The 27,905-nt window shown below is 43.5% G+C and overlaps 1 protein-coding gene across 8 annotated transcripts in view; it reads left to right on the forward strand.

The window, feature by feature from the left end:
• The window catches only part of COL15A1 (collagen type XV alpha 1 chain), a 301,360-nt gene that overhangs the window by 149,881 nt on the left and 123,574 nt on the right, over window positions 1-27,905 (forward strand). For all 8 annotated transcript variants that reach the window (XM_053259431.1, XM_053259434.1, XM_053259437.1 and 5 more), the window contains 5 exons: window positions 3,666-3,810; window positions 5,195-5,313; window positions 6,327-6,464; window positions 8,527-8,553; window positions 12,619-12,681. In XM_053259431.1, the coding sequence (XP_053115406.1) occupies window positions 3,666-3,810; window positions 5,195-5,313; window positions 6,327-6,464; window positions 8,527-8,553; window positions 12,619-12,681 (492 nt within the window). The remainder of the gene's footprint in view (window positions 1-3,665; window positions 3,811-5,194; window positions 5,314-6,326; window positions 6,465-8,526; window positions 8,554-12,618; window positions 12,682-27,905) is intronic.

Below are 27,905 nucleotides of genomic sequence, written 5' to 3' on the forward strand. Positions count from 1 at the left end.
CGCCCTTCCAAAAATGGCTCAGGGCGGTTTACACAAAGATATAACAAACAAATAAGATGGCTCCCTGTCCCCGAAGGGCTCACAATCTAAAAAGAAGCACAAGATAAACACCAGCAACAGTCACTGGAAGTACTGTGCTGGGGGTGGACAGGGCCAGTTACTCTCCCCCTGCTAAATAAAGAGAATCACCACATTAAAAGGTGCCTTTTTGCCAAGTTATCAGGGGTATTTTTCAGATACTATGGTGCTGTCTCTTTTTTAAGCAGTTGCTTTAATCGAGGCCTTAAAGGTGAACTGAACTGGAAAGGTTTCTTGAATCGGGGCTTGAAATCATGACCCAACAAGCTAGTGATTTTTCTAATAGCAATAGCAATAGCACTTACATTTATATACCGCTCTATAGCCGGAGCTCTCTAAGCGGTTTACAATGATTTAGCATATTGCCCCCAACATTCTGGGTACTAATGAAATTTTACTGATGGATGTCCTGCCAAAGTATATAGGAAGACACATTTTCATTGAAAGATGTAGTGATCAGACTCCCCTCCCCGTAAAGAGTTAACTGGAAGCAAACCCTGTCTTGACTGACAGGCTGGTGAACTCCAGGGCTCAGCCAATCAGCACACCAGGTGGGTGGGACCTAGAGAGCTGTTGCCAGGAAGAAGGAATTTTCTTTATTAGAAAGGAAGCTAGGCTGAAGGTGCTCAGAGGAGGATATGCCGCTATGAAGTTTGGCTGCAGGAGAATGAGTCTGCAGATCCTTGAAAGATAGGAGGGCAGGGGCTTGATTCTTAACCAGAGTTTGGTGAGTTCAAGGAAAGGAAGCCTGGGCTTTGGCTTCAGGAAGATTAATTTAGGGGAAGGTTTGTTTATTCAGACTTTGTGTTAGAAACGTATATTTCTATGGTGTGTGTGCTTTTGCATATTCCTGATACTGTTCTATTTTTGTTTACCTGTAATGTAATTAAAATCAGAAATACTAGCTTACGCCCATCCTACCTAGGGCGTTGCAAAGACTTTAATTCACTACAAACATTTGAGAGGTGATGGTATGATAGAGCCATTATTGCTCATCACATACCTATTTATTTCGTGCTCCTATCCTTTTCAGTAAAATAGGTTTTGCAAGTTTTTTCTAAACACTACGAAAACATGCAAAATCTCTTTGACCAGAGATGAGAGAAGAACAGAAAAAGTAGGCAATAATGATTTTACCAAACTGCTTTCAGCTCTGTGAAAAAGCAGTTGTATAATTTTAACCACAGAATATACAAAACTGTGGAATTTATTGGGCCATACTGCTTAATGCTGCAACCTTTCAGATTTGTGCACTGTTGGTCTTCATCCCATTTTATTTCATTTTGCTTTATCTTTTGGGTTCTCTTTTTCGTAGCAGGTTTTTCAAATAGATAAAAGGCCAATTTGCACCTTAACCCTGGCATATATGTCCTACACACTGCAGGGGAGGGGGCTTTTCTAGAGGGCAATAAAGTGGGGGATTTTGAAAGCTTCTGCACAAGCTCCAAACACCTTTTTGCACTCCTCATGCTCACGTAGGCTTCCATGCTTTTTTGTATCTCAATCTTATTATCTGACTACCTGCCAAGGAGAGTCCTTGCACAATTTCCTCAGCACCACCTGCTCTTGCATTCCAAGAAGAACCCATTCCTTTCTCATGTCACCAGAAAAGGAGTGGGTAGGTTCTTCTCAGAATGCAAAAGCTGGCGAGCAAGTGGCACTGTTCCGGGAAGTAGCACAGAAGCCTACATGAGCATGTGGGTTGCGAGTAAAATGGTACTTGGAGCTTATGCAGAAGCTTTCAAAATATTGTTCACTAGTATTTTTAAGCCCGTTAAAATGACGGGCGCTAGTAGGCCGGTCCTGCCGCTGCCGTTTCTCTCCCTGCCAGGTCGGGTCCAGTCCCGTCGCAGCCGTCTCTTCCTTTCCTGCGGCTGGGCCGGATCCGCCGCCGCCGCCTCTCCCTTTCCTGCAGCCGGGCCGGTCCTGCCGCTGCCGCTGTTCCCCTCCCCGCGGCCGGTCCAATCCCGCCGCCGCCACCTTTCCCTTTCCTGCGGTCGGGCCGGACCCGCCGCCACCATTTCTCCTCTCCGCTTTCCCCGCGGCAGGGCCGGTCCCGCCGCCACCGCCTCTGCCCTCCCCGCAGCCCGGCCGGTCCCACGGGCACCACCTCCAGCCTCCCCACAGCCGGGCGACCAGCCGGCCAACATGGCCACCTGGTGCCTGCGGTCGTGTCTCCCTCGGTGTGTTCTGGGCATGTGCTCTGCGCATGCCCAGATCAGCCAAGGGAGACACGGACGCAGACACCAGAGACACGGGCGCACATGCAAGGGCTTTATTATATAGGATGATTGTTGTCATCTGGAAGAGCCCAGGGTGTTGCAGTGAACCTCAGGGAGTACAGGAGAGCCTCGATATTCATGGATCCTGCATCCTTGGATCCATGGTTGGGTAATGGACACCCGACCTTGGTATAAGCGGTAAAAATCCAGCGGGGAAGGGTCAAACTTACATGTCTGTGGGTCACAGTGGCTGGAAATGACTTCTGACTGCCATTTTATGGCTCATTTCCCACAAAAACTGGAATTTTCGGTTGTTGTTTTTTACTTCTGGGGGGCACTGCAGGAGTGCTGGGGACCCATGGAACATGGTAATCCATCCTCCCCATGCGTTTTTAGGGCAATTTTTCCTATTTTTCTGACCTCTGAGAGCCTAACCCCCAGATTTCCATTACCCCAATAATCCAGTATTCACTGTTTCCGTATTCGCGGTAATAGTGGAGAACAGAACCCCTGTGAATACTGAGATTCTCCTGTACACAATGTGAACTGAGGCCCATGTTTGCATCTTTACACAGGTTGGCCCTGTCCAAGCAATCTAGCCATATCTCTTCTGTGGCAAACTGATCATATAAGCAGGGCCTTGCTTGCATATAGATGCACACACATAAACCTAAATTCACCCTAAACACACGAATTCAGGATATTTGTAAGTAAGTGAGGCCAGGGCTGGCTCCTTTCTTTTGCTGCATGTAGGGTGTACTCATCAGGCCCAGATGCAAAGTGTTCCTTAAATTCTCAAATAGGTTAGAAGTTCCTTCTAGGAAGCAATTTGTCTGAAAAACTGAATGAGAGGAGAGATGCTTTTTTTAAAAAAAGTGAATTTTCATCTCAAAACAGAAAGAGAAGGAAGCTAAAACTGAACTTGTTAAGTGCTCAAAATATTACATAGCTGAGTTTATCCATGCCTGCCTGCTAGTAGTGACAGATAGCACACTGCAAAGAGCGACACAATATTAAGAAAAGATAGAACCATTTTATTATTTGGAAGGAACTCAGATCCAGAAATATATCCTCAGCATAGCTTCCCTCAGTGGCTGTTGCTGATGTTTATCTTAAGTTTCTCTTTTAGATTGTGAGCGCTTTGGGGACAGGGAGCCATTATATTTATTTATTTTTATCTATGTAAACCACTTTGGAAACTTTTGTTGAAAAGTGTTGTATAAATATTTTTCATATTCGTATGTTGCTACTGAATAGCAAGCTCTGAAAGGAGCAAAGCCCACTGATGTATGCTCTACTTCATAAACAAAGTCTTTTCTCTAAGAAATAATGTCCAGATTATGTTTCCTTTACATTTCTGCTTAGCAACTGTTTGGGAATTTATCTGAAGAAGCAACTGCTGGACCAGTAGGAGCACCACCAACCACGTCACCTCATTCTGAAGAAATTGATTTCTCTGGACAACATCTCTTAGAAGAAATGCCAAGCCCAACTAAAGCTAAAGCACAAGGCAGTATACATTTTAATTCCTGTAATTTTACATTGTTACAGGGTAGAGAGATTTTCTGTTGTCAGTGTCTAGCGCATTTACTAGATATTGGATATACTGGGGTACCCATACATGTACTTGATAAGTGAACACGTTTGAGATAGTCCTTCATTGGCTCTGTTGAACGAAGAGAATAGATGGTGTCAAAAGGCTTTCTTTTTGGTCTGACTCATCGGAGAGAGAGGGTCTGTGTGTTTAAATAGCAGCCACAAGGGGCCTAGTCTACAATGGATCCCTGGCATGGGAGGATAGAAGTTTAACTTTTCTGTTTCATGCCACAGTCTGAGTGAAAGTCCTCCCTCCCCCCACAGTAAATATTTGCTCTGACGGGGGAATCTTGCATTGGATATGGAGCATAATTAGCAGCAAAGATTCATATTTTGAACCAAGGAATTATAAACTTCAGTGAGAACATTAGTAAGGATTACCAAAATAATATACACAAAATTTTCTCTAAAGCACCGTATAAACATCATCATCATCATACCAGGTTTTATAGAAGTAGTAGTAATATTACTTAGTAGTTATATAGCATTTTTGAGTGTTCAAAGAATTTCAGCATAATGAAAAGATTAAAGATTTTAAAATTAGAATGAAGATAGGATAAAGTTAACATTACATTGTAATATTATTATGTTGAGTTTAATGGAACCAGTTGATTATACAACAGGTAAAGAAAACAATTATTGTTAGTCAACATCCTGCATAGTCACCTTAAGTGGCGCAATGGGGAAATGCTTGACTAACAAGCAGAAGGTTGCCTGTTCAAATCCCCACTGGTACTAAATCGGGCAGCAGCGATAGAGGAAGATGCTGAAAGGCATCATCTCATACTGTGCGGGAGGAGGCAATGATAAATCCCTCCTGTATTCTACCAAAGACAACCACAGGGCTTTGTGAGTGCCAGGAGTCAAAATCGACTTGACAGCACACTTTACCTTTACCTTTTCATCATGCATACAAATTATTACTTGGAGAAAGGTTAGCAGTGAATTAATGGCAAAAGCAACATTTGACCTAGGGACTTCCTGCTTTATAGCGATACTCTTTCAAACTTTCAAACTTTTTTCCAATTAAGCACCACCCTTTTCTTTTTAATGGTTGTTTTCCATTTAGGATTCTACTTTAGTTTTTATTAACTGGTCTATGACTGTAATAAACTTAATCTACCTATCTATCTACTTTAGTTTTCTATTTTGAGATATTTTACTTAATGCCATATATGAACAAAATTAGTCTCTTCTTATTACCTACTGTTTCTGTATTGTTTTGCTTCCTTGCAAATGTGATTTAATTATATAGTCTCGCTTATATTTATATGGTATTCAATTTCTGCCTTCTTTAGGTTTAACCACTATAGAATCTGGTACACAGAAAACTGAAACTACCACAATAGCTCAGGAAACATTAAACACAGAACATGGACCTCATACTGATGTCCTGCAAATTGCAAATGGAGAAAAAGTAAGTATCTTGTTTAAGTGCCACAGTTACGCTTTCCTGGAGGGACTGGAGTAGGAAATTATTTGTCTTTTCCACAGAGTGTAATATCAAAACTATCAAATATAAAACATTTAATTTATTTATTTATTTTCTATAGTACCCTATCTATCAGCTCTGGGCAGTTCACATTTTCCTATGCAATCATGTATACAGACACACAACTACTTAAAGAAAGGTTAGCAGTAGTTCAGCAGTACACCCAGGGAGTCTGCATCCATTTGTCAAGACTTGAACCCACAGTGGGTCCTGAATACAGACAGAAAGGAAGCCTCTTAACAATGGGCCAGAGCAGGTCATGTCCCCTGTCAGATTTGCTCGCTGGTCAGGTTGCTCACAAGGGGATTCTGCTGCTGCGTTTCTTGAAACAGATCATCTTTGCCATGACAGAGCTGGATCTCTCTGATCATAGCTGCTATTAAAAATACAGTTAAGAAAAAGGAAATGGCCACTGGCTTCCCTTGTGCACAGTGATTCACACAAGCCTTTCTCTGTGTGGTAGTGTCCCTGTGTAAAAGGTCAAATTTGGAAGCGTGCACTAGCCTTCATTTTTTGCTGTGAACCATTTAGCTGCCTTTTGCTAAAGTTGGGTCTTGTCTTAGTGACACCTTCTTGCATAGAGCAGTTACCCCTCTGCACAAACAGTCCTTTGTTTGTGGTACAATGCTATGTAGATGAGAGAAGCTTATCTGTTGGAGGTGTTTGGTTAGTGTCCATGATCTGTCAGGGCTAATGACACTTGAAATGCCAAGCGTAGTTTGTCCCTCAGTAGTGAAGGAATACTGATTTCTACTTAACCATCTTAAAAGTTATCTTTAATTTCTGTTGCACTTAAAAGTGTGAAAAAGTAGGTCTTGATGGCCCAGTTCTGAGTTTCCCCCCAGAAATGAATTTATTTTGTTTCTAATGGGGTTTAGTTGAAAATAGGCACACTTAAGAGTAAGACCATAGTTTAATTGTATATGTTTTATCCGAAGGGTCAAAAAGGTGAAAAGGGTCAAAAGGGAGAAGAAGGACCATCGGGACCTCCAGGAAAAGCAGGACTAGAGGAAGCACAACCTGGGACTATAGGACCACCTGGGCCTTCTGGGAAGCCTGGTGTGGATGGTAAACCCGTGAGTATTGTGATCCCATCAAACGCTAGAGCTGTGACCAGATAGTATCTGGTTTTTATATGCAGAATCAATACTCAGATTACAGAGGGGCAGAGAGGACCTAGTCCGTGCTACCTTTTGTGACAGCTCCCTAAGCTATTGTTTTTAGAAGGCTATTGGGGAGCAGGATTTGACTAACTTGGAGAAGGATCAGGAGGTGGGGCTTGCAGATTTAATTAAGGGCCTCCTGTCTTCCCCACCATAATTTGGGTGCTGTATTCATTCACTTCAAAATTAACATATTGTTGAAAAAATACTCACCTTGAAACATTGGCATTGTTCTAGCATTGTTTACCTCCCTTTTCCTTCCCTGGAGGTTTACACACAGGGCTTCTACCCCAAATCTCTTTCGAGAGAGAGTATGTGTGTTCACACACCAGCCAAACTTACCCCAAGGTACCTTCAAGATCCCTGGACCCACTCCACACACAAGTCAGGCTTTGCCTTGCGAATTCTAGCTTATCTCGAGGTATTTCTGGGTTTTAAAAATGCTGGTTTTAAGCTACTTTTTTCTGAAAACGCAGGAGTAAATAGGGAGAGTCACTGATATAGAATCATTAGCATGATAAGAAGGATACTCTCTTTACAAATGCAGATGTAGCTCTTCAGTGCTCTCTCCCTCTCCCCGCCACCAATTGGCTAGAAGGAAAACACTGAGGCATGAAGTGTGAACTGGACCAAAACAAAACCAGAGAGCAGAGGGGAGAGGCTGCTTCCCTCAATGCCACGAGTGTACTTCGAAGTGGCTTCGCTCAACATTTACCCCATAGCATGAAGCCATGTGCAAATAACTCCCTGGCTGCTACCTCTTCTCAGCACCATTTTTCTTTTTCGTTGTTCTCTCACTTTCTTCAGCCTCACTTGCCTGCACTGCTGTTGAATCCTCTTGACTTTGGGAATTAATTGCATTGGACATAATGCTGTGATAAACCTACAAAATCATGTGTGTTGCCAGAAACAATGGGATGGCATGGCAGTTAAAACAACTGGGGTGAGGATAGTGAAGTGAAGAGGAAGAACAGTACTGAATTAACACGCGTGTGCACAAATGCCCCAAATCTCCAAAACTGGGAGCTGCTGCTTGATACTCATGAAAGTGAGCAAAGTCGTTGCAGCTCAGCACTGACAAACACCAAGGCATTTTGATTTCCATTTATTAGGTTTAACTCCTGAGTCTCCTTCCATGGAAAAGATGGGTGTTGAAAAGTATTAGATGGAATTAATAAGTTTGTTCTGGTGGTGTAGTGGTAGGTAAGGAGCCATTGCCTCACTTCTACGGCCCCAGTTTGAGTCCATAGTCTGACACTGTAACCATCGGTTTTAAAATCTGGGGATTTAGTATGACAGATTTTTGTTAACGGCATTATGCATTTCCCCCTTAAAATGTGGCATCTCCATTGAAAGTGTGTGGAACCATTTCCATGCTTCAGGAGGAAGAAGCCATATATAGTTACCTATTGGTAAACAGGACCTTGCAAAAGTCAAGACAATTGATTTCTTCAGAGCTTCAGCTGTATCCCTTTTGGGCTGCTCATATATACAAACAAGCTGGGATTTGGAGGTAGGCACATGGGAGATTTTACATTCTACAACAGTGTCACTACTGTGCTGCCTGTGTTTCGACATCGTAGTTCCTGAGCTGTCAACATGGTGCAGTTCACATTTCTGATGCCATCTTTCTGATTTTATCCTTGTGTTTCAGACCTACAACATTGCATGCATGTTGCAAAAAAAAAAAAAGCTGTATTTTCCCATTGTAGAAGGGTTGTGCAAGCTAGTTTTCAAAATGATCCTGCCAAGCCGAAGCATTTTAGAGCTGAACAACATCCAATCTGGAAAGCACCCAGATTATTTATTTTATCACCTCCAACACTAAATATAGCATTAAAAAAATACAAAGCAATTGTGTTCTGTATCCAGTTTTAAAATATTCCATCACAGCATAAAGTGCTGGCTGTTATTGATTGACTTTACTCACTCTTCATATGGGCCACATATTACTGTAACTTTTCTTTTCTTTTAGGGTATCCCTGGCAAAGATGGGTTACCAGTAAGTATCCTTTTTATGTATAACACTAGTAGAATAATGTCGAGCATTATGGTGGGTGTAGGTATGCATCTGGTGCACGAGTTTATATATTACAAGAGCCTCTGTGGAGTGTAGCGTGGATCCCTAGTCATAAAAATTTAAGCATCACCCTGCTGGATCAGACCAAGGTCCAGTCTAGTCTGACATCCTGTTTCCAGCCACAGCTAGCCAGATGCCTCCAAGACATCCACAAGCAGGACAGGAAGACAACAGCCTTTCCCCTTTGTTTGCTCCCAGCAACTGGTATTCAGAGGTATATTGCCTCTGAATACGGAGATTCAGTTTAGCTGTCATGGCCAATAGCCGTTGATAGATTTGTTCTCCATTAGTTTGCCTACTCTCCTTTTGAATCTATCTAAGTCTAACTCCTTTTAAGTCTATCTAAGCCTTGCTAACTGAACAAAGAGGCACCTTTTAAAAGTAGTGATTCTCTTTCTTTTAAAAGTAGTGATTCTCTTTCTTTTAAAAGTAGTGATTCTCTTTATTTAGCAGGAGGAAAGCAACTGGCCCTGGGGACAGGGAGCCTATCTAGCTCTGTGTGTGTGTGTGTGTGTGTGTGTGTGTGTGTGTGTGTGTGTGTGTGTGTGTGTGTGTAAATCGTTTGGGGAACTTTTGTTGAAAAGCAGTATATAAATATTCATCATATTTGTATATGTTAGTTACCATCCCTACATCTTGTGCCAGTGAATTCTAAGCCATCTAGGTGAGGCCATCAGGCCAGTGGAGAACAGGTTTTTATTTCACCACAACAATGCCACCATTTGTAGTGCTTTACTTTCGCCATAGGGGTGAATGGTAACCATTCCATTATTTGAGATAATGTAAAGGTTGCCCCTTAAGTTATCGCTGGATGGCAGACACCCCCTGATCCCTGGTGACTCCAGACATCAAGAATGAAGCTTGCTTCTATTTATTCCTCATGCTCACTTAATTTATATAATCCAGTCCAGGGTTTGTTTTCTTGGGCACATTTGGATGTGATGGAGCCTTAAGAACATAAGAACAGTCCTGCTGGATCAGGCCCAAGGCCCATCTAGTCCAGCATCCTGTTTCACACAGTGGCCCACCAGATGCTGACCTCCTTGCTAAAATTTATAACTTATCCCTGCAATCAGGGATTGCAGCCTTGGGAACTGGAACTGGCCTTTATATACATAGAATAGATTAACCCACCAGAGAAGAAACTAGCATGTTGATACTAAACATTTGCCCTGCTTTGTCTGCCTGTAATGCCACAATTATACTGCCATAACTGATACTATTTGGTTATGGTTTTTAGTTTTGTTTTTATTTATTTGATATAAATCTGAAGCCCCATTCCCTGACTCTCCTGTCTTGCAGTTGAATATTAAATTATATTTATAGGAGATCCCAATTATTCTGAAATAACAGTTTGTGAATATTAATATCTGATACTAACATATATAACAAAAGTACCCAGGTGTGTAAATGTTTAAATAAATAGAGGGAGAGGGTCTTTCTCTTGTCTAGTTGGTAATTCATTACAGCTTCAACGCAAATTCTGATGGGAGTTTTTATGGAGCATCTACATGATGTTTAGACACATTGCACAAAAAAGCTGTGTCTTTTCATTACTACAGTACTTTTATTCTAACTTGGAAAAGACATGGTTTTTTCATGGATTGTCAGCAGATGGCACTAAGAAATTATGTTATATGCTTAATTAAATGTAATGCAGTTGTCCTGTAGATGGCCCATTACATCTCCAGGGCATTTTTCACACAGGGCTTTTAGCTCATATTTCCTCCAGAATGGAGACTGTGCGTTCACAAATTGGCCAGATGTACCCCGAAGTCCCTGCGAGCTATTGGGGAGCACTTCATACACGATTCAGGTTTTTCATTGCATGTTAGAATGTAGCTTGATTTATATCCAGGGTAAAAAAAATCCACATTTTGCATTGGATTTTTGGGGCAGTTTTGAACTCGCAGTAAAGCCTGCTATGTGAAAAATGCCCAGGTGGAAATTGCTGGAATAAATTTCCACCTAGATCTGAAGTGGGATAAATTACCATCTAGATCTGGGATACCGAACTTTGGCCCTCCAGCTGCAGTTGGACTATGATTTCCATCATCCCCAGCCACAGTGGCCAGTTTCCAGGGATGATGGGAATTGTAGTCCAACAGCAGTTGGAGGGCCAAAATTTGGCACTCCTGTTCTAGAAAGACCCATGGAGAACAATTCATAAACCCAGCCATGAAACTAAAATAATAAAGTCTTGTGTTCTAACAGCAACTCTCAGTTAGTAGGTATTCAGTATAAAATGTCACGTGTTGCTTCTCAGAAGAGAAATGTTTAGGACTATATTAACTCCGGTGATAACTTTTGCTCACATGGACCCTGGAAGGGGAGTGATGGGGTCAGAGCCCCTCCAAAGATTGACCAGGTGGACTAAGCTGGTTTGCTCAGTGGATGATCAGGCCAAAAATACTGTTGTAGCCAAGACTGATTGATTAAGGGGAGTGAGGGGTGCAGCCTATTCTCTAGAGCCCCACAGCCAGTTGCAGAGACTTGCTTGTGATACCTTGGAAACAGATTAGTTGAGCTGAGCTAAAGAGAGCTGATGTGTGGAGAGAAAGAGACTGTTAGCTGAGGTGCAGAATAAGGAGGCCAGGCCCTGAATAGTGAATGTCTCGTTCATGAACTGCCTTTTCAGTACAATTGGGATCCCTTTTGAACGTTATATTTAATTTAATATTGGACCCATTTGCAGTCTGCCCTCACCTTTTGAAACAGATCAAGTGTATATAACTTAACTGTGCAACCCAATGCTGTTTTACTTAGAAATATGTCCTGGGTTTAGTGGGGCTTGCCCCCAACTAAGTGTGCATAGGCTACCAGCTAATTAAATCAATAGCCAGTGGTGTAGTGAGGACATCAGTGGCCCCTATCCAGCCTGCTACCGGTGGCCCCTACCATCCCAACCACGCCCCCTGCATCTGATGTCAGACATCACTGCAGGGGTGTGGCTGGGGTGCTGGAACGTGGCAGCCCGGGTTCTTTGAACCCATTCACTCAATGGCTGCTATGCCCCTGTCAATAGCTGTATGGGAGCCTTATGGGATAGTATGGTAGGAGAGCTGGTCTTGTGGTAGCAAGCATGACTTGTCCCCTTAGCTAAGCAGGGTCTGTCCTGGTTGCATATGAATGGGAGAATAGAAGTGTGAGCACTGTAAGATATTCCCCTCAGGGGATGGAGCTGCTCTAGGAAGAGCAGAAGGTTTCAAGTTCCTTCCCTGGCATCTCCAAGATAGGGCTGAGAGACTCCTGCCTGCAACCTGGAGAAGCCACTGCCAATCTGTGTAGACAATAATAAGCTAGACAGACCAATGGTCTGACTCAGTATATGGCAGCTTACTATGTTCCTATGAACATAGGAATGAAAGGCTTTGAGGTGAGACAGGAATCCTATGTATATTTACTTGGAGGTAAGTCCTGCTATGTTCAGCAGGGCTTATTAAGATGGGGGGGGCTAGACATTCGGAGGAATTTCCAAACTGTTAGGCAGTAGAACAGTTTGCCTCATGCAGTGATGGACTCTTCTTCATTGGAGGTTTTCCAGCAGAGGCTGGATGGCCATCTGTCAGGGATGTTCTAGCAGGGAGTTGGACTAGAAGACCAAGACCTCCAAAGTTCTTTCTTGCTGTAAAATTCTGTGATATCTGTACATATGTTGAAGGATTCATAAGGCCAGTTCAGTATGTCGAAATCCATGGAAAAGGTCATTGATCTGAAGGGTGCTGTAATGAAGCAAATGTTTTCCTTTCTATCTATCTATCTATCTATCTATCTATCTATCTATCTATCTATCTATCTATCTATCTACTTACTTACCAACCAGTAGGTAATTCCCAGACATCTGTGTTTTATAGACAAAATACTTGTTATTCCTAAGGAACTGTCTTGTAACTCCAAAAGAACTGTCTTCCTAAAGGCTAACAGTAGCCTTTAACTATTGAAAGAATCATAATGAACATAATGATGTTCATATGTAATCTATTTTAGGGTAATCCAGGACCTCAGGGAGAACCAGGGTTGAAAGGAGAAGCTGGTCCTAAAGGAGAAAAGGTAGGTAAAATAAACAATTGAATCATTTGCCATAGAAATAATGGGGCAAACTAATTGATACATTTTAAGAACTAAGGTGGCTTCATACTACACACACACACACACACACACACACACACACACACACACACACATATCCCACCCCCCGAAGGTATTTCTATGTTACGTTCATGTAGGGAGTGAGAATCCTACACATGTAAAGTGCTGAATGCCCACATGCTGAGAAGCTGCATTTGACATGGCCATGGCATGGATACACTTGAAAATGTTTGCAGCAACATATCTGCAAACAGAATTCAGTATGTGGCAGTGGATTCACACACCCAATTGAAATCTATAACAAGCAAGGCTTTTACCATTGGTTAGTGTTTGTCCAGATGATGGGGTGATCAGGCCTTCAGTGGGGATAATCTGGAGATTAAGGAAGTAAGCTAGAGTGTGAAAAGTTGGGATTTTTTCCTTCCCCTGCATCGCAGATCTCTACACCATAGCAAGGGAGTCCCCACAGAACCCAGCTCCAACGACTGGAGGTTCCTATCCTCTGTGGTAGAGTACTGCCTCTATATGTCCCCTCTTACTGTTTAAGGCACAATTGTTCTAAGTTTCATCTCCCCTGTTCTTCAGCATGCTGCTGTTCTTCACTGCACATTTCTAAAGGCTGGATATAACAGGCTTAGTTGTTTCTTGCAGCAGCTGATAGCTCATTTCATCAACTTCAGTTGTCCACATTAACTAAAAAGTTCCACTTGCACAATTATTCTTCCATATTGTACTTGACAAAACATGACAAGTAAGATTTTTTTTTTTAAAAAAAAGAAAGTATGTATGTATTTATGTGCATGAGGGCGCATTCACACAAACATGTAAAATCATAACATGATCTTCATACAGACTTTCAAGGCTGGTGGTACCATAATGAAGGGTGATGTGGCAAATTTTGGGGTACCATTACAGAGTAGCAAAATTGTCAATTATTTGCTATATTATATTTTTTCCACCAAATGAAGGGATAAGATTTGGATTTTTTCTGCCTCAGGCACCAAAATGTCTGCATTTTCTTGTCTTGTCCTGTATCCTGCATGTGAAGGTGAAGCCTAATCACAAACAGTGGATGTGACTGGGAGGAGTGGTTGGGAAGAAAATGGGCGGGGAGAGGAGAGGCAGGCAAGGAAGGAACATGGGAGAAAGCAGTAGGTAAGAAAGTGGGGAGTAAGAGGTGGGCAAGAGAGAAATAACCTAGTGATGGCAGGATATGTTTTAGCTTCCCCAAAAAGAGGAGTTCTGCAACTGTTTTTTTCATGCAGGCACAGAACATACACAGCAGTAACTACAGCTAGGGATGTACAAGCCAGCTAGGGCGATCCGAGTTCGAACTGGACCAGTTCCAGTTCTAAGAACCTGTTTGCTGGCTGGTTCGGAATCTGGCGAGGATTCCCATTTACAAGTAAAGAGCTTTCCCGATAGTAATGTGTGTGGGTACTTTTTACCTTTAATTTTGAGGTGGTGGGAACAGCATTCTAGCTAATGGAAGATGGCAGCTACCAGATCCTGAAAAATGCTCTGAGCTGCTGTCACTACTGCCAGGAAGGTAGTTTGAGGGAAGCTTACTTTGGTGGTAGCGGAAGCAGCTTGAGGCACTTCTTAGCAGCTGTTCTGGAGGCTTTCATATTTTTTCACCAGGGCCTCAGGGGATAGCCATGGCTGCTCTGATGAACAGTGCCTGAGGCCAGCTTTCCTGTTGCAGTTTGCAGCTTCAATGTTGTATAGTAATACATGTACAGTAACAGCCCCAGAGTGACAGGTGATAGAAAAATAATTTATTATTCCATTTTACCATATGAAGTAATCAGACTCTGTTGCAGTGTCTGTAATGAACAACTTCATGATTTGTTTAAGTATACATCGAGAATCTAAAAAGACATAAGAAGACTAAATGACACTGTGTGGCTGCTAAAATAGAAAAGAGTCTTGTGGCACTTTAAAAACTAGTAATTTATTGTAGAGTAAAGAGATTTCCAGACAGAGGGCTTCTTTGTATGGTTTCCATGTTCTTGCACATGAATCGGCATGGGGAATCATAGCTTGGGTTCTTTACCTAGGAGTTCTTGTGCTAGCTCATCCCATCATTTTCTGCCTGCACCAGGGTGGAGCATGGGGGACCATTCTGATTGTGCGGTCATTCTCCTAGCCTTCCCTGCCCCTCCCACTGAAGGTGTTTTTTTTTTTTTTAAATTAAAATTGGTTGTTGCACACTTCCAGCTTACTGAACTTCTGCAGCATCTTCCCTCCACATCCAACATATACACAATTCTGCTGATTCTCCTGAAGTCTGGATGGAAGAAGCCATATTTGGATGTTATTTTCAGTGTCTGCTCTTAATAGATCACTTCCTGAAATTGCACTGAATTGTTCCCCTTTCCTTCTCCTGTCCAATCATCCAAAATGATTTGACGGCAATCCTGTGCACACTTTCCATGGACTAAGTCCCATTGAACAGGAGCATTTACTTCTGAGTAAACATGGATCTATTCTGATGTTGCAACCACAATTTCCTCCTTGTGTGTTTGTGTGTTTATATTGCTCTTGTACTCTTTTGACCGAGTTCAGATCCCCATTCAGCTATGATACCTGCTGGGTGATTATGGGCCAATCACTTCTCTCTCAGCCTAAAGTCTTTCACAAGGTTGTTGTGATGAGAAACTTAAGTATCTGGTTTGTGATCCATTGATACCATTAGAGTGGATTCTGTGCCTGCGTGGAAGCCTCTCGGTATTGAGTTCTACAGCTCCTCTTCAGCACCTGTGCCCCACCCCACGTGACAACATGGCTATTTAAGGCGGGAGGAAGCGCAGGCACCTCAGTTCCTTTTTGACCGCCGTAGGGATCACTTGTGATTTCTGCGGCTCCTTAGTATTGGTTCCTTGCTGTTTTATAGTTCTACTGATTTTGACCACGGACCTTTTTTTTCTGACTCTTCTATCTGAACTGCTGATTTGGAATTGTTTGAACTTCTGATTTGGACTATTAGATTGACCTCGGACTGCTTTTTAGACCTGCTGTTGCGTGCTGTTTTCAAACGTCGAAGGATTGGATGGATTTTAGGCTATTTGACGTGGACTGGTTAAAGGAGTGAGTACGATGGACACCCCTAAGGGAAAAAAGACATTCAAGCGCTGCACTAAGTGTAACGCGAAATTGCCCTCTCAGGATGGCCACAATTTGTGCCTGATATGTTTGGGGGAGGCCCATCTAACCTCGACCTGCAAGATCTGCCAATCTTTCTCTAAACAGACCAGAAGGAATAGGGAGCTTCGTTTGAGAGCAGCTCTATATGACAACGCGTTATCCACCCCCTCTGCATCGGCTAAATCTCCACAAGGCTTGAGGGCCCTGGGTTCGGCCCAGTCTAAAACCTCTACGGCCACCAGTAAAACCCCTAAGTCCTTGAAAAGGCCGAGTGACAAAATGGTGTCCGCCGCTAAACGCGCCAAAAAATTGTTGACCTCCAGCTCGACTCCGTCACCGAGCTCGGCTCAGGAGCTAGATGCTCTTTCAACATCGATGTCGCATTGAGCATCGAAGAAATCAGCTCCGGCGCGACCCTCGACGCCGCAATCATTGACATCGATGTCGACACCGAAAAATACCGCTCCGTCGACTTCGACGCCGAAACCAGATGGAGCATCGATACCGATGACATCGGGCCCATCGGCAACGATGCCAATGGAGGCTTCGCCTTCGATGCCGAAAGAGCCATCGGTATTGATGGAGTCAGCAGAAAAGGGCCCGTCGGCATCGGTACCTAAAATCCCATCAGCTCGAGATCTGGGACCTGCAATGACTCCGATCCGTTCTCCATCGACGTAGAGAGACGGAGATCGTCCATCGACATTGAACACACCCGCTAACATGACCACAGTGACTCCTCGATTCTGTGTCCCGATGACCTTCTCTCTGGAAGAAGATGATCTCTCGGAAGCGGAACCTGCTCCTTTGGATCCTCTTCTAAAAATGCTTGATTCCACAACGGCTACCCCCTCGACTTTCCATGGCTTTCCACACTCAGATGATAGTGGGGCACCCCTGTCAGCCCCAGTTCCTGGGCTTCTAACGTCTACGCAGCTCACCAATTCTACACCGTGGCACACGTGCAGTTTTAGCCATGCCTTGTCTCCATCGACGGAAATGGCTTTACCAGGTGCGACTTCACCAGGAATCGCATATGACTACCAGGATGATAGGGTGTGTAGATCCATAAATACGACAACTGGCCATTCTGGTGACCAAGCACTGCAACGGCCTGAGCCAGAAGCTACTGCACTTCAAATACGCCCACTGGCAACGGGAGAAGCCCCGACCTTACCCATTTAAAGTATTTAAAACAGTTTCTACTCAAACACCTCACCCGATCGTTGTTAATAGAGGCTCACAAACCAGACTGCGGCCGTCTACCAACTCAGCAGTGCAAACTGAATCTTTGGCAATACCACCTTCCCCTCGCCCAACTTCGCCAGGGGTCCCACCTTCTAGTCCGACTCCTGACGACGACTCACGTGGTAGTCACCATGGCTCCTCTGATTTCAAGTCAGATACTGAAACGATAGAGGCTGATCCTTCTCCAGATGTGGCTACTCCAGCCCATGTTTCACCAACAGAAGAACTGAAAGCATATCACTCGCATGTGAAGCAGATGGCATCTGCACTGGGTCTGGATCTCTCTTCTCAACTGAAAACCATAGACGATCCAGTCTACAATTTCATGCAGCGATCTCAGTCTTCTCAGCCTGTTGCTTTGCCGCTACTACCTATAATATCTAACGCGGCACAATGTGCTTGGCAAGTACCTCATACGTCTACTCCGACATCAAAGCGCTTAGAAGGACTCTATCGCGTACAGGAGCAAGATAATTTATATCTATTTTGAAACATCCAATTCCTAACTCATTAGTAATTGACTGTGCAACCACTTCCAGGTCAGGGAGAAGACATACTACCCCAGGCAATAAAGAAGGGAGAAAACTGGATGTCATGGGCAGAAAGCTATATTCTACATCCTGTCTTTCTGTAAAAGTGGTGAATTATTCGGCCTGCATGGCAAAATATGGATATTGGATTTGGGAAGAATTAGAAAAAAATTGGGATGCATTAACCCTGGAAGAACCGAAACAAAAATTCCATAAGACGTTACAAAAGGCAGCAGACCTCACCTGCCAACAACTGAGTACAGCTAAACATCTGGCTGAATCAGAGTCCAGGTCAATTACCACAGCAATAACTCTGAGACGCCACACATGGCTTCGGTCTGCCTCCCTTCAGCAGGACATGAAGGACAAGATAGAGGGATTGCCTTTTGATGGCAAAGGCCTGTTCTCCGAGGAGACAGACACGACCATGGAGAAAATGAAAAAATCAAAATTTACAGCCAAAATCCACATCTGCCTCGACATCATATGGGAGTAAACAAAGATCCTTTTATCACCCGCGTGCTACATATAGGCAACAAGACCGCCGCGACTACCGCAAATCGTACCAACCTTACAATAAGCACGGTAACCAACAGAAAGGCAAATTTTGTTCAGATCAACGAAAACCAACTGAAGAAAACAAGCAGTGGCTTTGAGGTCCAGGACAGCCCACCACGTCACCTGGTACCGCAACCTTACTCGCCTCCCCACAACATCGGGGACAAGGGGGGACTGCTTTACAACACCCGGGTGTCCCCAATAGCCACCAACTCCATCAGGTTGGCAAGTCATGCGCAAGCATGGTGCCACATAACATCAGATCGTTGGGTGCTGAAAATCATCGAGTATGGTTACACGATAGAGTTCAAAGCTCACCCTCGCTTTCGGGGCATTCGCTTTACAAAGGAGACACCAGCCCTATACCAGGAGGTGCAGGAACTCTTGCGCAAAAAAGCTGTGGTACCAGTGCGATGAGCAAAGAGGCAGGAGGGGTTTTACTCCCGCTATTTTCAAATTCTGAAGAAGGATGGCGGGATACGACCAATAACGGACCTCAGACATCTAAACAAGTATGTCCAAGTGAAAAAGTATCGCATGACAACGTTACAGGATATCCTACCGCTTCTGCAACAGGAGCGTTGGCTAGTGACGTTAGATTTGAAGGATGCTTATTTTCATATAGGAATCCGTCCATCCTTCAGGAAATATCTTCGATTCACTGTAGGAAATGCGATTTACCAGTACCAAGTACTACCATTCGGAGTATGCACTGCCCCACTTGTCTTTACAAAGTGCATGGCAGTAGTAGTGGCCCACCTTAGAACAAAGGGGCTGAAACTGTATCCTTATCTTGATGATTGGCTCCTATCCTCACGGGACAAAAGCGAGTTACTTTTGCAGATACAATATATGCTGATCCTCCTCCAAGTCCTTGGAATACAGGTCAACTGGAAAAAGTCCAGCCTCACTCCAGTACCCGTCATAATGTACATTGGAGCAGTACTGGACGCCAGCCTGGGGAGAGCTTTTCTTCCAGAGGACCGTTACCAAACCATTGCATCTCTGATACACGATTTTCAGATCCACCCTTCACAACCAGCCCGTCAGATACAACGCCTGTTGGGCCTAATGGCCTCTTGCAAGTCGACAGTACGGTACACCCGTCTAAAAATGAGGAAGCTGCAAATGTGGTTCCTCTCTTCCTTCAACCTACTGAGGGACAACCCACTAAAGCACCTTCTGGTTCCCAGTCCAGTCTTGCGCACACTGTCCTGGTGGACTCAGAAGTCCAATTTGCTCAGAGGAGTACCCTTCCAGTCTCAACCTCCATCGGTTTGGGTAACGACAGATGCTTCCCTCAAGGGATGGGGCGGTCATTGCAATGCTACAACGACTCAAGGCCTCTGGACACGTGCACAGAGCCAACTACATATAAACTTTCTAGAACTGTTGGCAGTCTTCCTTTCAATGAAGGCCTTTCTTCCAATGCTACGCAGCAGAGTTGCTCAGTTACAGCTAGACAACACAACAGCAATAGCCTACCTGAACAGACAAGGAGGAACAGTATTACGCCACCGGCCATCCACATCAAGGGCTCGGACAACATAATAGCGGATGGCCTCAGCTGTTCATTCTCGACAGAAGCTCAGCACGAGTGGGAACTGAACGATACTTACCTGAGTCAGATATTCCGCCTTTGGGGACGGCCGGAGACCGACTTATTTGCTACGCAGCACAACACAAAATGCAAGCTATTTTGCTCGAGGGTGGGTCATGACCCTCAGTCCTTGGGAGACGCCTTCCAGCTGGACTGGTCGGAAATTTGGAGCTATATGTTTCCCCCTCTACCGATTGTAGGCAGAGTTGTAGCACGCTTACTGATGGGCTATGTGAAGTGCATCCTGATCACCCCGTGGTGGCCATGCCAAGCATGGTTTCTGCATTTACTCAGACTGACTTTGAACAACTTTTGGAGACTTCCCAACCAGCCGGACCTCCTGATTCAGGAAAACAGGCGCCTGTTACATCCAGCCGTGTAAACTCTGCAACTAACAGCCTGGAGAGTCGACTCCTGAAGCGGATCATGCTAAATCAGCGCAAACCGTCTACGAGGTGCAATTATGCAAGTAAATGGAAGAGGTTCACCATCTACGGTTCTCGTCACATGTTTCGCCCTAAAGAAGCCACAGTCCATGAGCTTCTACTTTATATGACCTCTCTTAAAAAAGCGAAACTCTCAAAAGTATCTATCAAGGTCCACCTAGAGGCTTTATCGTCTAGACATCCAGGATGGGATGGCAAGACAGTATTCTCCCATCCCTCTTCCAAGAGTTTCTTGTAGGGCCTGGCTAACTTATACCCTCCTGTCCACAAACTGCTTGAACAGTGGAGTATCTCACTGATCCTCTCCACTCTCACTGAGCCCCCATTCGAACCCATGCATTCTACGTCTATGAAACTAACGTCGTTGAAGACTGCCTTCCTAGTGGCAATCACCACTGCGCGCAGGGTGAGTGAGCTTACGCCTCTCCGAATGGATGTCCCCTATGCTCGTTTTTACCCAGACAAAGTTCTCCTGCGACCTGATATCTCTTTCTTACCTAAGATTGTGTCAGACTTCCACATCAACCAGGATGTTGTATTGCCCACTTTCTTTAAATCTCCAACCACACAGCTGGAAAAGGCTCTGCACTCTTTGGACGTTCGCAGGGCTCTTCTTTACTACCTTTCTAAGACTAAGCCTTTCCGGTTATCCAAAAGACTGTTCATCTCCTATAAAGGGAAGAACAAGGGACAAGTGTTATCAAGACAGCGACTGTCACACTGGCTAGTAGAGACTATCCGTCTAGCATACTCTCTACAGAACATACAGCCCCCAAAGGCAATAAAGGCACATTCCACTAGGGCATATGGCGCGTCCGCTGCCAACCTGGCTGGCATATCCTTTCAGGACATTTGCAAGGCTGCTACGTGGTCTTCTGAACAGCCATTCATAAAACACTACGCCATAGACTTAAGGTTTGCTGCAGAGGTGAATTTTGGGAGAGCTGTCCTTAAAAGGGTGTTGCTAACTAGTCACCCACTCTAATGGTATCAACGGATCATGAACCAGATAAACAGGTTGCTCACCTGTAACTGATGATCTGGTAGTGATCAGTTGATATCTATTAGACCCTCCCAAACCTCCCCTCCACAGTAGTACCTGCCTTACGTAGTAGAACTTACCTGATTACCTGACTGCTTCGCGGTCTACATGGAACTGAGGTGCCTGTGCTTCCTCCTGCCTTAAATAGCCATGTGGGGCGGGGCGCAGGTTCTGAAGAGGAGCTTATTGGAAGAGGAGAACTCGATACCGAGAGGCTTCCACGCAGGCGCAGAACCCACTCTAATGGATATCAATGGATCACTACCAGATCATCAGTTACAGGTGAGCAACCTGTTTATATAGTACATTGTTCTGGGCTCCTTGGAGGAAGAGTGGTAAATGCTTCTAGTTTGTTTCTTTTTTTGTCTGAACTGAATGAAATTATGTGCATGGTAGACCCTTGTGAGGCCATTATACCATTTGAATTTCAGACCAATGGGTATGGGTTTTGTTTTGTTTTGTTCTTGTGCATGCGCACTTTGAGCTTTTGAGGCTTGATTTAGGCCATTTAAATCATTGTGATCTCAGAGGAGTCGGGGAAAACAATGTTTCCAATAGGTATCTGATGTGGTTTTGAGTTAACGTTGGCTGTAACCTTGAATCAAGAGCAGCAGCAATCATTTGTAGGGACAGAGAAATTGAGAGAAGGAGAGTTGGCTGAGGAGGGGGCAAAGGCTTCTTTTTCTACAGGCTAAAGAAGAGTGCAATTGCTGGAAAAAGCCAATTAAGAAAGAAAGAGTCCAAAATATTGCAATATCGATCAACTGGCCTTGGTTAAATTGTTTAAAAAACAAAAGACTACAAACTGGAAGAAAAGGGTGTTCTGGTGTGGAAATGGGGGAGTATGCAAGGGAGTACCTTTGCAAGCCTACATCCCAGATGTCACTATATACACAGGCAACCACTCCTCTATAAGTTGCTCTGTATACCCTTTTTCCTCCTCATGAAAATTTTCCCCTCCTGTCATCAAGTTGGAAAAAAGGTAGTAATGAAAATACACTGGTGTTTCATCAATTGGCAGGCACATAGCACAATTACTGGATGTGCAAAACATTATCTGGACCACTTACAAAATTGCCTATAAGAACCAAAAGGCATATTGGAATAAATTACTCTCTTGAAATACCTTAAGTTTTACTGCCATATTACATAATTAATAAACTGAGCAGAGGGGAGGAGGATTGTGCTACCACCAAATATTGCTGTGGTGAATTGTCACTGTGCTTATCTTTTATGTATGCATTTAGACTGCACAGTTTGGAAGCAGCTCTTAAGAAGAAAAGGCTGAGACCAGGGAAGGCCTGGTGGAAACTTTTGTTTTATTTCCTAAAGAATAAAGCAAGCAAGCAAATAAGTCAACCAATAAGAAAACAAGGGGGGAAAGACAAGGTACGTTGCTTAGGGCTAGTCTTTTCTAGGGTTTGATTTCTTCTTGTCAGGGCAGCTTCAGTTTCTGTTGTGCCTAGAGAGATAGTGAGTGGGGATTAGCTGTAGGTGAGTCACACAGCTTGTCAGAGGGGTCCTGAGGTGGCTCAGTTTGGAAGCAGCTCCTGAGAAGACAAGACTCAGACAAAGCTCCTCAGAGCTTTTTAAACAGGAATTTGCTTACATATATCAAAGGAGTTCTGTGTAGAGGTTAGCAGGGAAGTGTGTGGGGAGGCACTTAAGTGGTCTCCCTTTATCACAAACAAGACACCCAGAATAAGGAGAAGGTGAGTACCACCCCACTTTTGTAATTTTCTTGGAAGACAGAGCTTAAAACCTTTTAATTAGCTGACAATTGCAGCTAAAGACCTAGCTTTCAAATAAACAAGTTCTATATATTCTAAATAGTCAATAAAACTAGTTTTGAAGGTAGAAGTGACAGCAGGAGAGGGGGTGCTTCCCAGTGTATTGCTTGGAGCACTTCGTGTATGACTATATGCCTGAGGGGCAAAAGTCATGGGTGTGTGCTCGGTAGCTCCTGGCTCTCAGGGAACAAGTTTGTTCCCTTGAAACCACAGTGGCTGACCTGGAGAAGTTCTGGAAGCAGTGAGGTATGTGGATGAGACCCTCAGAGACATGGTAGAGGCATCCCTCTCCCAGGCTGACAGCTCCTCTGCTGTCCTGGAGAAAGAATGTCTCAGGAAAGAACTCCATCAACCTGAGGAAGTGGGGAATGCTCCCTTAGAAGGGACCCCTTCCTTGGGTGGTGCACCCATATCCTCTTGCACAAAGGATACTCCTCCAGGTGTTGGGGGCCTCCTAGTAGTGGGTGATTCAATCGTTAATAGAGAGATGGGTTTGTATCCCATGTGTAAACCTTGTCTGCCTAGTGCAAAGGTTGTGGATGTCACATGGCATGTAGATAGGCTGTTGGGCAGTGCTGGAAAGGAATCAGCTGTCGTTCACGTCAACACCAACAATTTTGGGGAATGCAATCAGGAGGATATGGAAGCCAAATTTAGGCTGCTAGGTAACTTATTGAAGTCCAGGAACACCATGAGTAGCATTATCTGAAGTGCTACCTGTTCCACGCCCAGCGCCAGTGATTCAGGCAGAGCTGAGGGGGCCTCAATGTGTGGACAAGACGGTGGTGCAGGAAGGAAGGATTTAGATTTGTTAGGCACTGGGATACATTTTGGGGCAAGTAAAGCCTGGACAAAGGGGACAGGCTCCACTTGAACCATGATGGAACCAGACCACTGGAGCTTAAAATAAAAATGGTCAGAGAGCATATTTTAAAATGATGCCTGGGGCATTGCCAACAGGAACTGAGTGGTTCGGCAACCAAAATTCTTTAAAGTGCAAGAATGCAAACATTTCAAATAAATCAGAAGGGCACAGAGTAGAACCAGGAGTAGAGCAGAAGGAAACACATGGCAGCTGGTCAAAAAGGTCAGATGTCAGTAAGGGAGATCATACACGCCAACACCAGGTAAGAGACTTGGTTTATAGTTTTATATATACTGATGTCAAAGTTTCTGAGCCAAGATGGGTGAACTGGCGTGTTGGGGTGCTAATGAGAACATTTATATAGGGGGCATAACAAAAACCTGATGCTATGGTGAGAACGTGTGGGACACTGTTATTCCTGGGTATAAACTTGACAGAAAGGGCAGGGAGGGGTGGACTGGGGGTGGAGTAGCACTGTATATTAAAGTAGGATAGAGTCCAACAAGCTGAAGAACCTAGGAGGACTAGAGTCCTCCACAGAAACATTATGGGTGATAATATGAGGACTGAAAGGAAATGTGTTACTAATACGGGCGTACTCTAGCCCTCCAGATCAAAATGCTGAGAGTTGGAGAAGCAAATCAGAGAGGCATCAAAGAGAGACAGAGCTGTAATAATGGGTGACTTCAATTACCTTCACATAGACTAGGACAATTCACATTTGGGTGATAGAGAGGCCACATTTCTAGATATGCTAAATGACTGTGCCTTAGAACGATTGGTCACAGAACCAACCAGAGAGAAAGTGACCTTGGACTTAATCCTGATTGGTACCCTGGATCTGGTGTGGGTTGTCAGAGTTGTAGAACCATTGGGGAGCAGTGATCATAGTGTGATCCAGTTCAGCTTATATGTGAGTGGAGCATTGCCAAGGAAGTCCAACACGGATGCATTGGACTTCAGAAGAGGAGACTACTCAAACATTAAGGTACTTGTTAAAAGGAAGCTAAAAGGGAAAATCAGAAAGGTCAAATCACTACAGAAAGCATGAAACTTATTTAAATAATAATAAAACAATAAAAACTCAGTTGGAATGTATACCAAGCAGCAGGAAAGCTACCAAGAAGTTTAGGAGGACATCAGTGTGGCAGTGAGTCAGGGAAGCTATAAATGGGAAGAAGACTTGATTCATAAACTGGAGGTCCTGTCCAAATAAGGAGAACAGAAAGGACAAACACCCTGCTAAAGAATATGATATACAAGTGGAGAGGGCTTACAAGGGTACCTGGCAGTCATTATACTAGTTGGGTATGGAAGTGGAAGGGATGGAGGTTCAGGAGAAAATGGGCTTGGGATATAGGATGGGCCAAGCAGAGGCCTCAGGTTGTTGGTGCAATGTATGAAGTCAGAAGTCATGGTAGTAGTGTTGCCAATTTTTGAATCAGTCCCTGTAGCTCTTCCTTTATTAACAATTTGATCTGATGCAAAGAGCAGGTGATCATATTTAGCCCCATCCTAACTTCACTGGCTTAGGGCTAAATTGCACATGACATTAAATGTGTCTTTAGAAGATGAACTAAATGCAGAATTGGTCATCTTATCTTTGAAAATTAGCCATGAGGGCGGGCAATCTGGCTCTGATACGTGGAAAGGAGGGAATTAACCATTTTCACCTGCACATTTTTCAAGGCTCCCTCCCCCCACACCGGTTGTCACCACTTCAGAGGCAAATTGTCACTTGCAGGAGCATTTTCTGAGTGAAAAAATGCTTAAGGGGAAATTAGCCCACTTCTTACCTCACATCACACTCCCAGGCATGGTTGACTTAAGTACTGTCATTAAAAGGACAATTTCTGGTCCACTTTCATATTAAGCGCAACTTCTAAAAACACTTTTAATGTAATCTGTAATTGGACCCTCAGATGGTTTTAAAAGAGGATTAAAAAAATTCACTAGGCTAGTTCTTTCAATATCTACTAGTCATGGAAGTTAAATGGAAACTCCAGGCTCAGAGGCAGTACACTTCTGAGTACCAGTTCTGGGTAACAAACAAAGGAGGAAGCCTGCTGTCTTATTTTTATGTATGTATGTATTTTATTACACTTCTATACCGCCCTATCCAAAGACTCTGGGCAGTTCACAACAAGTTAAATACAACAACAAACCCCATTTAAAACAAGTTAAAACAGTATAAAAACAAATCTAAAACAGATCAGAGCCATTTAAAACCAATTAAAAATACTTTAAAACAATTTAAAAACCTTGGAAAGCCAGGCCAATTATGTTGTTAAGAATATTATGTTAAGAATATTTATACACCACTTTATAACCCCCCAAAAGTTCTCAAAGCAGTTTACTTAGAAAAAGGAAGACAATGGCTCCCTATTCTAAAAGGGCTCACAATTTAAAAAGTAAGGTACCAGTAACAGCCCCTGAGGAGATGCTGCACTGTGCTGGGTAGGGACTTGCTCTCCCCCTACTAAACATAAGTAAGTCACTACTTTAAAAGTGCCTCTAAGCCCAGCTAGCAGTGGTCTTCCTGCCCTGCTTGTGGATTTTTTGGAGGCATCTGGCTGGCTGTTGTGGGAAATAGGATGTTGGACTCGATTGGATCCTTGGTCTGATCCTGCAGGACTTATGTTCTGACATCTTTATATCAAATTCAGCTCTTAGGAAAACTGCTGTTTTCCCCCACACCCACTCCCGCTGTCAAATACCCAGTTAGAAAGTCTGACAAGACAAGACATCAAAACATCATTTTTTTTTCTTTCTCAGTGCATATGCAGAATCTTATTTTCACAGGTTATCTTTCTCTTTTTTAACATCTCATTTTATTTATTTATTTATTTATTTATTTATTTAAATTTGATTTATATACCGCCCTTCCAAAATGGCTCAGGGCGGTTTACAATTAAAACAATAAAAAGCTAAAACAAGTTAAAAACAAAATAACCACAATTAACAATTTAAAAACATTTTAAAACAACAATTAAACAATTTACAGCAATTAAAAACCCCAAAATTGGGTTAGAATTTAAAAACCCTGGAAAGCCAGGCCAAAGAAATACTTTTTAAGGGCTCTCCTGAAGGCTAGTAGAGGATTTTTCCTCGGACCATTATCTGCATGCACCACCACTGTTTGTTTTCTCATGGGCTACATCATCACTATTGTGACATTACAGAGACTTCAACACAAGGAAACCAGAGCTCAGATATTCAGCAAGCCAGATGCCTCATCTGAGGCCTACTGATCCTCTTGCTGCTATCTGTGCTACGGGTCCTTAAATGTTAAGAAATGTTCTTAACTGGCTAGGGAAGCTGCTTAGAATAACTGAGCATCATAGAACTTGAGTTGGAAGGGACCTTTGAAGTTTTCTAGTCCAACCTCATGCTCAATGCAGGAATCCTGACAGATGACTGTTCAGCCACTGTTTGAAAACTTCCAGTGAAGGAGAGCCTAGCACTTCATGAGGCTGCATCCCCCGTTGTCAGATGGTTATCCGAGGAGTCATGAAGCAAACATTTATCTGGAATTCAACGTACATTTCTATAAAAATGCTTTTCTTATTACCTTAAATATTCAAATAAGTTGAATATTTATTCTGATGCCAGAACATACCCAGTGTAATACCTTTTTAACAGTATAGAACTGGGTATCCACGATTTTGAGATTATTTTTCTCTTATAGGGGTAGATAAGTCCCAGCTGCCATCAAGGTTTTTCAAGCCAAGGTTATTCCACAGCTTCTTTATGGCTCTCAGATCTGTATATACAGTGATTTCCGTCCACTTGAGAGGGTCCAGTTTAAATTCCTTAGGACTATCCTTTCAACCCCCTGCTGCTTGTCAAATGCTATGTTACATTTGGAAGCAGGCTTATCAAGCTTCAGGTACTGAGCCTGGACTTATATCTTCAATTTTTGGTTGAAATTGATTTATTCCCTTTCTGGCCTAGCTCCC

This window comes from Hemicordylus capensis, chromosome 6, assembly GCF_027244095.1.
Source record: "Hemicordylus capensis ecotype Gifberg chromosome 6, rHemCap1.1.pri, whole genome shotgun sequence".
Classification (NCBI taxonomy): Eukaryota; Metazoa; Chordata; class Lepidosauria; order Squamata; family Cordylidae; genus Hemicordylus; species Hemicordylus capensis.